Raw genomic sequence first — 14795 nt, 5'->3', positions numbered from 1 at the left:
GCCCCCTATGCAAAAGGTGAGAGTTGAGGACGTCATAGAGGAGATTGAGAGAAGGGATGCAGGGCCCCATGTGGAGACTAGGTCCTGCACTAGAAGGGGGCCCAGAGAGAGCAACAAACGGAGCACCAACGTTGTATGCAAGCTCTGGCCTCTAGACGAGAGACCATTCATGCGCTCCGACAGATGAATAGGGGGTCTCTCTCCATCCTCGGACCACAATTCAATTTGGGAATACAAGTTCGAGGTGTAGAAAGCTTATTCCCCATGTTGGACGAAGAAGTCCAGATTTTGAATGATCCTCGAAAGGAGACGAATGACAAAGTCTTGCGGTGTGTTTTGAGGTATGTGATAAATCTCACCTTCTCCAACCCCTTTTTTTATATTAACCTACATGATTCATGACAACGCGAGAAAGATAGTGTTTAATTTTACGTTAGGTTCAACTCGCGTTGTGATGAATCCATAGATTTTTGGGCCAGTTCTTCAAGCAATGGTATTCTGATGCTGATTCCAATTGTTGTGCAGTTATATTATTTCAATTTTGCCTCGGGAGATCCAAGAGCAAGTGTACCAAATTGATTCGCTGATCTCTACGTTGCTGACCAACGATTCAAATTCTTATTTTGACATCTGCCCCTGGTTCCGGGATGCTCAACTGGACATCGCCCGACTCTTCTTTTTTGCTTACTTCGAAGAGTGAGTATTTTTTTTGGAAGATGGCATATCTGTGACATCTGCTATTTTATTCCTCCCGCCACATATTGAAATAAACTAAGATATCCCTAATCATGCAGTTCCCACTGCAGCCTGGTACTCGTTGATGTGCAAACAGCAAGAGTGTACCTTGCAAATTCAGTGGCAGGCGTCCACGCCAACGTCGAGCTGTAAGTACAACAAAAGCAATCTCAGAGATATCTAATTATGCGGTCTCGTGTTGTTATTGATACATGTTTTCTTCCTTGCAGGGCCGTAAGGAAGTTCCTCTCTGCATTGGAAGTCATGCTACAAGAAGATAATTTATTGGATCGGTCAACTATGCAGAGAGTGAGGGTTGCCAGGCAGGATGATGGCCATAGCTGCGGGTGGTGAGTGGCGCTTAATGCCCTTTTGCTTTTATGCGGCTTGTTTGGTATTGCATGTGACGATGTAAGCATCCCAATTTGTGTTTTGTGCTGTTCATTCTTTATCGTCTGCGCTAATGATAAGTTGATAAAATCCTTATGGTGTGCTTATGCTCTTTGAAATTCTTCTTGCAGTACCCTTCCTTGTCGCTGTACACGAATTTGGATGTCCATGCTTTTAGGTAGAACACCATATGCCACATTCTGGAGCACATGTAGGATGCGGCCGCAGATGTAGCCATCAATTTTGTACCCCCTGCTCCGCGAGGATCATCGGGGCCCATCGAAACTAATGTTACTTATGCACCTTATTTTGGAGAGGAGCCGTGGAATGAGTCCGAGGCCGCACATTGGGGGTTCTAGGCTCCATTTGTATGAAGTCGCCAAAGTGTATTATTGTTGTACATTTAATTCAAAATCAAAATCAACGATTTCGCCCATTCTGTTTTGTTGTGCACATTTTCAAAAGAGTTTCCTTGATTTATGTGTGAATATGGCTTTTGATAACAAATTTGTGAGTATGGCCCTTGATAATTGTGAGTATATCAAGGGAATTTGCATTTCAAAATATAATTGTAAGTTTAACATTCGACTTGAACGAGTAGAGAAAGCAAAATAGCAACCGTCGATATTGCAAATATAATTTTTTTTACAACGAGAACAATGTAGTCATCATAGAAGTTTTTTTTCCAATGTCAAATACATTGTAATCATAATACAATTTCTAATGCCTCCAATTCATGTGGGGCTACAATGTCTTTACAGATGATCTGTCTTTCTCTTCTTCTACTCAACTTGCTACCATCAAGCTTGAAGTAAAATTGGTCCGAAGGATTCTGTACTACAACCTCCATTTCATTCCTTACATATTCGAGGGTCCGATTCTCTTCCACTTCCAATGTCAATGATGGATGACCCTGTCGTAGAACAACAATATATACCAATGGAGAGTGGTTGTCAAGTCTCGTGTCTTGGTCCATGCTTTCCCAATGGTTGTTAATCCATCGCCATCTTCTATAAGTAAATGACATGCACAGCTGTTGCCTACCAATATAATATCTAATACCTAGAAACAAGTAAGACATATTATTTTCAAATGATGGCCATGATGAATTATTTGAAGACGACTATTTCCAATCAATACAATTGATAGTCAACTCACCTAAATGTAATGTCAATCATATCGACATTGAATGAGATCATCTCCCTCCACTATTCTGACTGTCCACCCTTTCTCTAACAGACTGTCAAGCCAAGCTTCATCCAAAAGCTTGCACATAAAAGTTGTTTTGGATCTTCTTAGTTGTTGGTAGTCTGAAAAAAAATCAACAAAGCATGCAAATGGAAGATTCATGGCACATTGAATGTCGTTAAACATTTTTGTCATGTATGCCTCTATCACTTGTGTATTAGGCAATGGCCACTCGAGACTATCAAGTGTAGGAAGAGGAATATTTTCAAGCTTTCCTTGTCGTCCTGCTTGAGTGGGCACAATATAAAGCGAATCATAAAAATATGTCCCACTTCTTGCTAGATCAATTGGTGAATGGCATTCAAACTGAAGTTCCCCCACCTCAGCATGTATAACATTCAGGAAACCCATCAAGCACTGAGCGGGTTGCCACTCCTGAAGATTGGAAGGATACAAATCTATGAATGGGTAAAACAACGTTCCTTGCATTAGCACACAAGCAATGTATTGGAAATTCAATCATGGTTGGTGAAGAACATACATGTACTTACAATGTGGTCTATATCTTGGAAGTCCCGTGTCTGGTCCCATGTTGATCTCTTTTTGCATGAAGACATGTTGGATCAACACCTCTTTGATAGATTTTCCTCCTAGTGACATCTTGAAGTCAAGGATCCTTCCTTTCCAGTGTTTTGATAAGTCTTCTGAGCCCTTTCCATTCACACAATAGTGGCCACGACTGGCCGGTTGCATGATGACCCATGAGTACTTCCTGTATAGATGGGGAATCCAATCTCCCTTCTCATCCTTGATGTTATACAAAACCACTAATGAGATACTACTTGCCCGCTTCAACCCACTTTCACTTGCCATAGAAAATGAACAGGTGTCTAAGAAAGCAAGAAGCAGCAAAAAGTGGACGTCTGTGGGTCAAGAAAGGTTAAGGAGCAACCACTGTCTCTCTCAAAAGGCAGGAAGAAATGAGAGACTGACTAGGAATGATAGTTCAAGGGAGAGAAGAGATCCAAATGATGAGACTTGTTTCAAAATCTGGGGGAAGCAACCAGACATAGATTCAAAATTTGGACTTAGTTTGTGGATCTATGTAACGAATTCGTTAGTTTGAGTGTGGTGAAAATACTTTTATATTGCTGAAGGTCTGACAAACGAAGCTAATAAATGTTATTTTATAATATGAGGGGCAGACAGCAGGCATGACAGAAGAATTTAAAATTATTATAGGACTGACATGCAGGTTTTGTTAATATTTTTTGAAGATTTGGAGTATCTCCACGTTTTGGGTGGGTTTGTACAGAGGACCCACCACCAGTGAAGCCCATTGGGAGGATTTCCTGCCACTGAACCCATGTGGTTATTATTATGTTGATATTGAAACAGCCCCCTTTTGAGTCCAAATTTTTCCTAATGAATTTCTATGCTATTTAAAATTTGTTGGCAATATCAAATCACATTTTATTCCATCTCAAATTCTTTCCTTGGCTATGATGGTTGGACTCCACGTCTATTACAAAGGGATTTTTTGCATCGTAAGGCTATGTAGTTTTGATGAGGTCCAAAGGAGGGTAAAATCTTGAATTTTTAATTTCAAGTTTTGAATTGTCCATGTATGCCTTGAGATTTGGCCATGTGGCAGAATCTTGAGATTTGGCCATGCAACCAAAATCTTGATCTCTAAGAAACCACTATTCTAAGAAAATCATGTGGAACCTTGTTCCATGCATCCACAATTTCATTCAAAAAATAGGGAACAACCTCTACTAGTTACAAGTTCAATTTTATAATTTTAAAATTTGAGCTTATCCATAGGCGCTTTAAAATTTAGCCTATATGGAAAAATCCTGAGATTTGGCTATGAGAGGGGCCTATCTTGATCTCCAAGAAACACTATTATTAAGAAAATCTTATGGAACATTTTGATTCATTTGTCGAAGCTCTTCTAAGGGGAAAGGAAGGTCAAAAGAAGGAAACTTGAATTGTCAATGGCTAGCTTTAGATTCGTCCATGTGGCCAAATCTTGATCTCTAAGAAAAACTTCCCGTAGAAAACTCTTCTAGAAGCTTATAATTTATTTGTATCCCACACATACCAACTCTTGGCTCTCACATAGACCAAGGTCTAGGGATATTTGACCAATTAGCCAAATCTTAATGACATACCTATTGATATCTTGAATCTAAGGCCTATGGAGATTTGGTCGCATGGCTAGATCTTGATGACAAACCTCTTAAAATGTTAAGTACCAATGACATATTTTCTTAGGGTATAGATCCAACAAGTTGAGAGGGTATAGTGATCATGATATTGTAGGAAATGATCATGAAAGTTTTCAAAGAATCCATACAAGCATAAAGAAGAGACATGATTTCATGACATACAATGGTACAAAGTATGATTATGATACTTGGAGAGCTCTCATTAGGTTTCTTCCAAAAATGAAGACTTATGGCATGATTGAAGATCCATTGGTTCAACCTTTGGTAGATGTGAAATGTATTGTGGGAGTATGTATTGTATGATATATAACTACCTCAATGTATTTCAAAAGAAAGAACAGTTTTTATATTTGCATATATCCCTAAGTTACCACCTTGGGGCTCTAAGCTCGCAAAGAGATTTGAGCTCCCATGGCTACATTGTGGTAAAAATCATAAGAGTATATGGACTTTGGAGTTGATCTACTTTGTGAATATGAATTCTAAAAAGACATTGTTGATGATCGTGTTGATTGTTTCAATGAGACACAAGTGATGTGAAAGATTTAGTTGCAAATTTGGGTATGTGTGAAATAATTGGTTATGTATCAATTATTTAGCATAGGGAAAGCTCTTGCAAGAAGCAATTAAAGAGAAGGTGTTTATTAACACCACATGTCTGAGAGATTTCAAGCTCTGCAGTGATGCAATATGGGTGCAATATGTGTCAATGTACACAATTTGAAATATTCCAATTCACATTAGAAAACAAAGGTGTTTTTAAACACTACATTTATTTTTTGTATGTCATCTCTCTAACATTCCTAATGCATAAGACAATATTGCGAAACACTAACACAAAATTTTTTGAATTTTCTCTAAGTTAATTTGATACACTCATTACAAAATAAAAGGTGACATTTGCAAGCCATGATGTAAGCTCCCAATGGAAAAGTAAGGAAGTTCATTGCCTTGAAGGTTCTAAATATTGATTCAAATATTTTAGTGGGAAAGTGTTTTCTTCATCTAGTCTAACATCATCAAAACTTGGGTCCTGAATGGACACAATGTTTTAATAAAAACATCATATTTTACTTTTGAAGTGGCTATATTTCATTTCATGGGAATTGGGATTTTCCCAAATTCTCTAATATGGTGTTAAATTATCTTTTTTAGAGGAATACACATAGAATTCATCCATATACATAGCATGTGAAGATAGTGGGAGAGAGGGAAGGAGTCTCACTTGAGGCTTTCTCACAATCACAATGGGGGAATACACACAAAGGTGAAGGCTGAAAAACAGTTTTCCTCTTCTTAGTTGTGAAAGCCAAAAGAACTCTTGTACAAAGAAAAATAGAAGAACCCTATATGTGGGTCTCAAAACCAAACTCAACTAACTAAACTGGCATACTAACTGAGCCACAAACTAGAGTAGATAAGGATAGCTATCATCCAGCTATTATTCGTGGGCGGTGTACCAACCGCATCTCCAGCTAACAAGTCGGTGACATAAATACACAACGATCACCCTGGCATATCGCGAGTGGCTCGATATCTCAACACTCCCCCTCGAGCTCAATCCCAATTCCTGCACACCAAGCAGGTCTCTAAACTTGCGCAGCTTCTCTACGCCCAATGCTTTCGTGAATATGTCAGCTACTTGATCCTCTGTGCTGACATAAACTAGATCAATAAGACCTAGTAAAACCTTCTCCCGCACATAATGATAATGCACCTCAATGTGCTTTGTTCTAGCATGAAAGACTGGGTTCTTTGCCAAGTGTATGCTGCTCATGTTGTCACAATAAATGACAACTGGCCCATCTATAGACTGATGAATATCATAGAGTAGCTTATGCAACCAAGCTACCTCACATGCAGCCATTGCTGCACCCCTGTACTCAGCCTCTGTGCTCGACAAGGCAACTGTAGGCTGTTTCTTGATGCTCCAAGTGACTGCAGCACTCCCAAAAGAGAACACATATCCATTGGTAGATCGTCTATCAGAAATACTACCAGCCCAATCAGCATCAGTGTATCCATGCAACTGTATCTGAACCCCAGCCTCATAAAATAGTCCATACTGCAATGTGGACTTCACATACCTGAGTATACGTCTAGCCGCATCCAAATGCGGTTTCCTTGGAGCCTGCATAAACTGACTTACCAACCCAATAGCATAGCTCAAATCTGGCCTGGTAATAGTCATGTAAATCAAACTTCCTACTATGCGTCTGTACATAGTAGGGTCTTCCAGAAGCTCACCTGCATCTGCGCTCAGCCTCACATTCTGCTCCAAAGGAACTGAAATAGGCTTACAGCCTGTCATCCCATATTTGGACAGCATGTCCAATCCATACTGCCTCTGCAAGAGCTGTATCCCACTTGGTGATCTAATCACCTCAATGCCCAAGAAATAACGCAGCACTCCCAAATCCTTCATCTCAAACTTCTGCCTCAATAGCATTTTCACATGAAGGATATCTTCATCACTATCACCTGTGATGATCAAATCATTAACATAAATGACCAGCAGCATAATCCCTTTCTCTGTTTTTCTCACATAGAGTGAGAAATCTGCCTTGGAAATCTGAAAGCCAATAGTGACAAGATACTGTCCTATCTTGTCAGACCATGCTCTAGGTGCTTGCTTCAAGCCATACAAGGCTTTCTTCAACCTGCAAACAAACTCAGCATGTATAGCATGAACATAACCTGTTGGCTGCTCCATAAAGACCTCTTCTTGCAAATCACCATGCAAGAAGGCATTCTTTACATCCATCTGATGTAAAGACCATCCCTTTGATGCAGCCATAGCAATGGCTGCTCTTATGGTTGCCATCCTTGCAACCAGGCTGAAAGTTTCTTCATAATCAATGCCATATGTCTGTGCATACCCCTTGACAACTAATCTTGCCTTGTATCTATTCACAGAACCATCTGCATTGTGCTTGATCTTATAGACCCACTTACAGCCAATTGCATTCTTGCCTTTAGGCAAAGGCACCAATTTCCATGTAGCATTAGCATCCAAGGCATCCATTTCTTCATCCATGGCTTTCTCCCATTTTTCATTTCCCATGGCTTGCTCAAAAGAAGTGGGTTCTGGTTCCTGTATCACTTTGACCATATAGGCATAGTGAATGGCTGTAAATCCATCACATTTCAGCCTATCCACAGGATACCTAACCCTGGTAGACCTGCGCAAAATAGGCTCACTTCCAGGTGCTCTCAAAACATCCCTGGTCTTCCTTACTCCAGGTATAACAACAGAAGGAATACCCAACTCATCATCAATGCTCTGTTCTGAGCCACTAGATTCACCATCCACACAAGAGTGACCTGCATTCACATCAAACATGGGCTGATCTACCTTCTCTTTTCCTTTTCGTGATACCTGTGTACCACTATCTGCATTGCTTTGAGGAGATTCTCCTGATCTCAATCTACCTGTCCATGGCGAAGTATGTGAACCACTGCTAGAGGACACTGCAGGTCCACTGATATTTTATGATTGCTGCTGTGAATTCTATGCAGCATTACCATTTTGTGCATCTACATCAATCATCACATTTACTGGTTTATATCAGCTGCTCATCTCATCAAAAACAACATCTCTGCTCACTGTAAACTTACGAGTAGAAGGGTTATAGCATCTATACCCTTTTTGCTGCAGAGAATAACCAATAAAGACGCACTTCTCAGCTTTTGGATCCAACTTGGACCTCAACTCATCTGGCACATGGACATAGGCAATCCAACCAAAAATTTTCAAATGAGAAATATCTGGTTTCCTACCAGTATACATCTCCTTTGGCGTCATGCCATGTATTGCTGCAGTGGGAGTCCTGTTCATTATATAAACTACTGTAGCAACTGCTTTAGCCCAATAATAATCTGGTAGATCTTTTTCATTTAGCATAGCCCGAGATACCTCTCCAATATGCCTGTTTTTCCTTTTTGCAATTCCATTTTGCTGTGGGGTATGACTGCATGAATATTGCTGCTTTATACCATGCTCCTGCAAGAACCTTGCAAACTCATTTGAGAGGTACTCTCCCCCTCCATCTGACCTCAGGCATTTTATTTGCAGGCCTGTTTCTTTTTCAACCATAGCTTTGAAAGCTTTGAAGTGCCCAAACACTTCACTTTTCTTTTTCATAAAATACACCCAAAGTTTTCTGCTGAAGTCATCAATAAATGTAACAAAATAGTGACAGCCACCAATAGATGCAGCTTTAGTAGTCCACACATCAGAGTGGATTAATTCCAATGGCTTTTTACTCTCTTGAACATGCCTAGGAAAAGGTTTCCTTGCCTGTTTCCCAAATTGACAGGCTTGACAAACCTTGTGCATTTCTGCAACCTTGAATTTAGGCAATCCTGCAACAATATTTTGGGCTTGCATTGATTTAAGTTGCTGTATATTAACATGACCAATGCGTTTGTGCCAGATATCAATATCTGCAACTACACCGGTCCCATGTGCAAACATTGCTGCACTTAATTCAGGCATGTCTGCATCCAACGTAAACATCCTGCCCTTCTTCTTTCCTTTTGCTATCAAGCGACCATTATTTTTCATATCCTCAACAAAGCATCCATGAGGATTAAATCTGACCTGCAAGCCCTGCTCAACCATCTGACCAACAGAAACTAGGTTCTTGGTGATGTTCAGGACATGAAATACATCAGACAAGTATTTCTTTTTCCCATCCTGCATAGACAAAGGAATTTTGCCAATCTGCACAATAGGATGTGCAGTATCATCACCAGTCTCCACAAATCCTGGTTTTTCCATTTTCCTTGCATCTTGCATCCATTCTGCATGACCTGTCATGTGGTTTGATGCACCTGAGTCAACATACCACACATCATTTTGTTCTTCTGCACTTGTCACAGAATTGGTCATATGCTGCACCATAAATAGATGCTCATTTCTATCATCACCCTGCCTACTAGAAGATGCATAATTGCCTTGCTGCAATTTTCCATTCATAATGTCATTCTGCTTTTTGTAGCAGTCTTTAGCCATATGCCCCATTTTACCACAATAGTAGCATTCAACATTGTTGTTTGCATTTTGGCCTCTCTACCATCCACCATGACCTCTTTGGCTCCCCCTGCCTCTAGAGTTACCACGTCCTCCTGCATAGGATTGGTTTTCTTGCGTTTGCTGCATATTCTAATTTCTACCACGGCCTGCAGATCGGCCTCCTCTACCTCTGCCTCTACCTCTGCCAGCATTTGAGTAGAAGACAGTTTCTTTTGAAGTTCCTGCTGAAGAAGATGCACCCCCATTTCTCTGCTCTTCAGAAATTAGAAGAGCAATCAACTCCTCAAAATCAGGAAAATTTTCACGGATGGCAATGGATGTCCGGAACTGTGCATAATCCTTTCCTAGACCATTCAAGGTCACAGAAACTAAATTGTCATCATCCACTGGCGACCCAATGGAAGCAAGTGCATCCGCAATTTTCTTCACCTTCATGTGGTAGTCATTGATGCTCATATTTTCTCTCTGCACATTGTGCACCTCCTGCTTGAGCTACATTTTCCTGGCTTGCGTATTTGTGCTGTACATTTTTGCCAAAGTATCCCATGCCTCCTTTGGCATACTTGCATCCTGAATATGCACAATCATGGAGTCCGAAATGCTGATAGACAGCCAGTACATAACTTTCCTGGCTCTCTCATGCCATCCTTTGAATGCCTGCATTTCCTGTTGATTGGGAACATTAGGAAGAACAGGTTCTTCTTCATTTCCTGTAATGAACTCCCAATAGCCTTTTCCCATCAAGAAGTTCGTCATTCTAAACTTCCATGCCTGGAAGTTGTTCTTGTCAAGCTTTTCAGTGACAATCTGTGAAAGAGAATCAGATGCCATTACAGAACACTGCAAAATATTCTGTCACTACAAAAAACACAGCTTTTGCCTCACACGGGCAGATCTGCAAAACTGACGAAAGTGGTGTTTCACCACACAGTCACTTCCTAGTGACGATTTTGCATCAACAGGCAACAAGCATGAATCCGCAACTCCCAATGTCTCTACACACAGGCATACGATGCAATTTCTGCGGCAACTTTTCACCGACCTACAGAACAGTGGTCGCACAGCAAAAATAGGGCCTTTTTTTGAGTGCCTGCGGAGAACTTCCGCCTCCAAAACGGGCCCCGAAATGACCTCGAATCAGAAAAATAAAGTCACACACCGCGAAGGGCGTCTCAATCTGAGACAGTGCACTCTTGCACTTCCGGCTGTGCTACCTGCAGAGATTTGCTCCCAAACTCGAAAAAGGAAAGCAACACTGGTCCTCTTACCAGGACACTGCGAACTTGGTTTGCTTTCTTGAGCTCCTTACCACGAACAAGGCTCTGATACCATGTGAAGATAGTGGGAGAGAGGGAAGGAGTCTCACTTGAGGCTTTCTCACAATCACAATGGGGGAATACACACAAAGGTGGAGGCTGAAAAACAGTTTTCCTCTTCTTAGTTTTGAAAGCCAAAAGAACTCTTGTACAAAGAAAAATAGAAGAACCCTATATGTGGGTTTCAAAACCAAACTCAACTAACTAAAGTGGCATACTAACTGAGCCACAAACTAGAGTAGATAAGGATAGCTGTCATCCAGCTATTATTCGTGGGCGGTGTACCAACCGCATCTCCAGCTAACAAGTCGGTGACATAAATACACAACGGTCACCCTGGCATATCGCGAGTGGAGCTCGATATCTCAACATAGCATTGAACTCTATGAGATAATCTCGAAAAGTTTCCACTATAAACTTTTCAAAAGTAGACGGGGCATTATGCAATCCAAATGGCATAACCTGAGTGGAATAAGCACCTCACTCAGTAATGAAAGCAATCTTTGATTGATCCTCTCATACTATAGTGATTTGATTATAACCATTGTATCCATCAATGAAAGAATACATTTCATGACCAGCTACCTGGTCTAAGATACCATTTGTAAATGGAATGGAAAATGGATCTGGTAGAGTTGGCACATTTAATTTTTTGTAGTCAACCCAAACGTGCAGTTTGCCTTTCTTCTTGGGCACCACAATGATTGGAAATAACCAATCACTTCTATCAATTCCATATATGAATCATGCTCGTAGCAACTAATCCAATTAATCATCTCTCAAGCTTCCGCGCCATTATGGTTTTGGCCCTAAGGATTGAGTTTAGTGTTTTCATAGATAAGTCTTGTTACCAGACAATGGAAATTTTATTGTATATTATTCGGTTATTGAAATGTTAATATAAATCAAAACACCCTTTTTTCCCAAAAACAAAACTAATCCTATTTAGCTTTTACCAGCTTAGGATAATTAGGATTCATTTGTAATCTTTGCTACCAAATTGGTTTAGCATCTAGAATAAGAGGAATTTGGTGCTAACATAATCCTGGGGGTACCCCTTGGAGATCGATGTAATTCCAAGAAAATACATCTTTGTACTTCATAAATAGATCTTTCACAATACTCAACTAATCAGCTGAACGGTGAGCACTTACCACCATTGTCTCTTGGGATCTTCTTCTGTGCCAAGATTCAACTCCTGAGTCGTCGGCTCAGGTAAAAATTTCTCCGAACCAAGTTGACTGATATCGATTGGGGTCTTAGCGAGCTCTCGATCTCCTTCGACATCCTCTATCCTCTATTTGATATCAGTCACAACTTGGAATATATCAAGATCTCCAACCGAGAGTATTTGCATCTCCATTAACCGAGTTTGTACATCCCAAGGAAATGGATCAGGTACTTCGATAGTTTCTCAAGATCTTCCTTAGGTTAGTCAGGATATGCACTTCTTGATTCTCAGTTTTGATCATCATATCTTCAATTCCCCAATCATGCAGCACTTTTGCACTTTTTAACCAGGGTCTCCCCAATATTAGAGGATAGGCTTGCTACTCCAATGTAAGCACGATAAAATTGCCAATGTAGTAAATTCCACCTACAGTGATTACCACGTCCTATAACATACCTCTCGGATCCACATGTCGTTGATCTACCATGTGAACTCGAAAGGGTGCAGGTTTTTACTTGGAAAAATTAAGACACTCAACTATCTCCTCAAAAGTAATATTAACACCTGATATCAGTTTGACAAAAGTCAAACTCACATTCATATTCTTGAATGTTTCCCATGTATTTGGCAACTCAGGGTTAACCTCAACAGGTATATCCAAAGTTTCTTCATTCTCCCTTGCCTTGGAAGATTTGCCTCGTTTGCTGATTGTGATTGGAGATGACTCGGGTTCTATCTCCACCCAGGGAGCTTTACCCCTCAGTTCATGAGCAATCTGTGCATCAACATCTTTATGGTCCTTTTGTGCAACTTGGCAGTCAGTATCCACTGTTTTCAGACTTGAGAAATTTAACATGCTTGGCCCATATAGGACATTTAGAACGAACATGATTTGCTTCTCTACAATAGAAACATTTAACTTTAGAGGATTCGGCCTTCTCCTTACACTTCCCTCTCTATGCTAGACGAGGTGGTCATTCATTCCGAGGTCGTGTCTCGGTACTCACCTAGTTTGTGATACCAGGCGAGTCTTCTTATTGTACCAACACTCTGAGTCGTCATGCCTAAATTACGTGCAGGTATTGCAATAATTCATAGTACAATCTTCTTCCACATGCACTCCTCGAGCATTGAGCACACCACTTCTCGGTGCTACTTGGTTTACTTCGAATGCCCATCTCCTTTAGAGCCTTGCACAACTCAATCTTCAACTTATCCTTCTTTACTGTAGGCTCCTTGGTGTCGCTCTCAGTTTCACCTCTCTTCTTGGGTTTCGACCTTGCCTTCACTCTTCTTGAGAGCAATAGCTCGGTTCATCAATTCTTCATAAGACTGTGTCGGATTCACAATCTTGAGCTTTTATAGGTCAACCTGGGTGCATCCAGTAATCAACCAAGCTCGCATCGATTGGTCGTTTGGCACATTCGACAACTGATTTATTAGGGCTCTCATCTCTAGCACAAAATCTTGCACAAATTCACCCTTATATTGTTTGACTTTGCTGAGTTTTGTGCGAACATCCTCCTCATTGATTTCCTGCCTGGATCTTCTGAGAAATGGTTCCGACATATCCTTCCAATCTCGAAAATAGCCAATTGAAAATTGATTAAAATCGTCGTTGTGCTGCTTTACCGAGAGTACATGGAAATTATTCCTTATACTCCTCATCGGTGGTGGCTCCATTAATGTGGCACACTAAAACCGTATGATGATAGAAAAGCAAAGTATTGCACACAGGTTGAAAGCAAAGCAAGCTAAGAGAAAACAATAGACAATGATAGACACTGGATAGAATGATGCTGATACTGTATTATATGATAAACTATATACAACCAAGCCAGAAACTCCTCGGCTTGAACTGTCAAGCTCTATTATAGCTGCACATGTGAGTGGGCAATCCATGACACACCATCTAAAAGATCGATCTCCCCACTCCCTGTTACAATGCTCAAATAGCTAGCTAACAACAACCTCCCACTTGGTGTGAAAATAGGAAACCACTACATCTGATGTGAAGATTGTGGAAGAGAGGGAAGGAGTCTCACTTGAGGCTTTCTCACAATCACAATGGGGGAATACACACAAAGGTGGAGGCTGAAAACAATTTTCCTCTTCTTAGTTGTGTAAGCCAAAAGAACTCTTGTACAAAGAAATAGAAGAACCCTATATGTGGGTCTCAAACCAAACTCAACTAACTAAGGTGGCATACTAACTGAGCCACAAACTATAGTAGATAAGGATAGCTGTCATCCAGCTATTATTCGTGGGCGGTGTACCAACCGCATCTCCAGCTAACAAGTCGGTGACATAAGTACACAACGGTCACCCTGGCATATCTCGAGTGGAGCTCGATATCTCAACACTCCCCCTCGAGCTCAATCCCAAATCCTGCACAACACCAAGCAGGTCTCTGAACTTGTGCAGCTTCTCTGCGCCCAATGCTTTTGTGAATATGTAAGCTACCTGATCCTCTGTGCTGACATAAACTAGATCAATAAGACCTAGTAAAACCTTCTCCCGCACATAGTGATAATGCACCTCAATGTGCTTTGTTCTGGCATGAAAGACTGGGTTCTTTGCCAAGTGTATACTGCTCATGTTGTCACAATAAATGACAACCGGCCCATCTGTAGACTGATGCATATCATAGAGTAGCTTATGCAACCAAGCTACCTCACATGCAGCCATTGCTGCACCCCTGTACTCAGCCTCTGTGCTCGACA

The 14795-nt window shown here is 40.8% G+C and overlaps 1 protein-coding gene and 1 pseudogene across 1 annotated transcript; one reads left to right on the top strand and one right to left on the bottom strand.

The window, feature by feature from the left end:
- The first annotated feature begins 264 nt into the window (after window positions 1-264).
- LOC147901438 (uncharacterized) lies at window positions 265-3759 on the top strand (annotated as a pseudogene).
- LOC147901439 (uncharacterized) lies at window positions 2296-2973 on the bottom strand. Its single transcript, XM_087375683.1, has 2 exons — window positions 2865-2973; window positions 2296-2771 (listed from the first exon to the last, which is right to left on the bottom strand). The coding sequence occupies exons 1-2, from the start codon at window positions 2971-2973 to the stop codon at window positions 2296-2298; spliced, it is 585 nt and encodes a 194-aa protein (XP_087231809.1).
- Window positions 3760-14795: the final 11036 nt, after the last annotated feature.

The sequence above is a fragment of the Dipteris shenzhenensis genome, chromosome 6 (assembly GCF_047967505.1).
Source record: "Dipteris shenzhenensis isolate YYH24624 ecotype China chromosome 6, Dip_SZ_1.0, whole genome shotgun sequence".
NCBI lineage: Eukaryota > Viridiplantae > Streptophyta > Polypodiopsida > Gleicheniales > Dipteridaceae > Dipteris > Dipteris shenzhenensis.
Note: the sequence above shows the minus strand (reverse complement) of the source record. Positions and strands in the feature narration are given on the sequence as shown.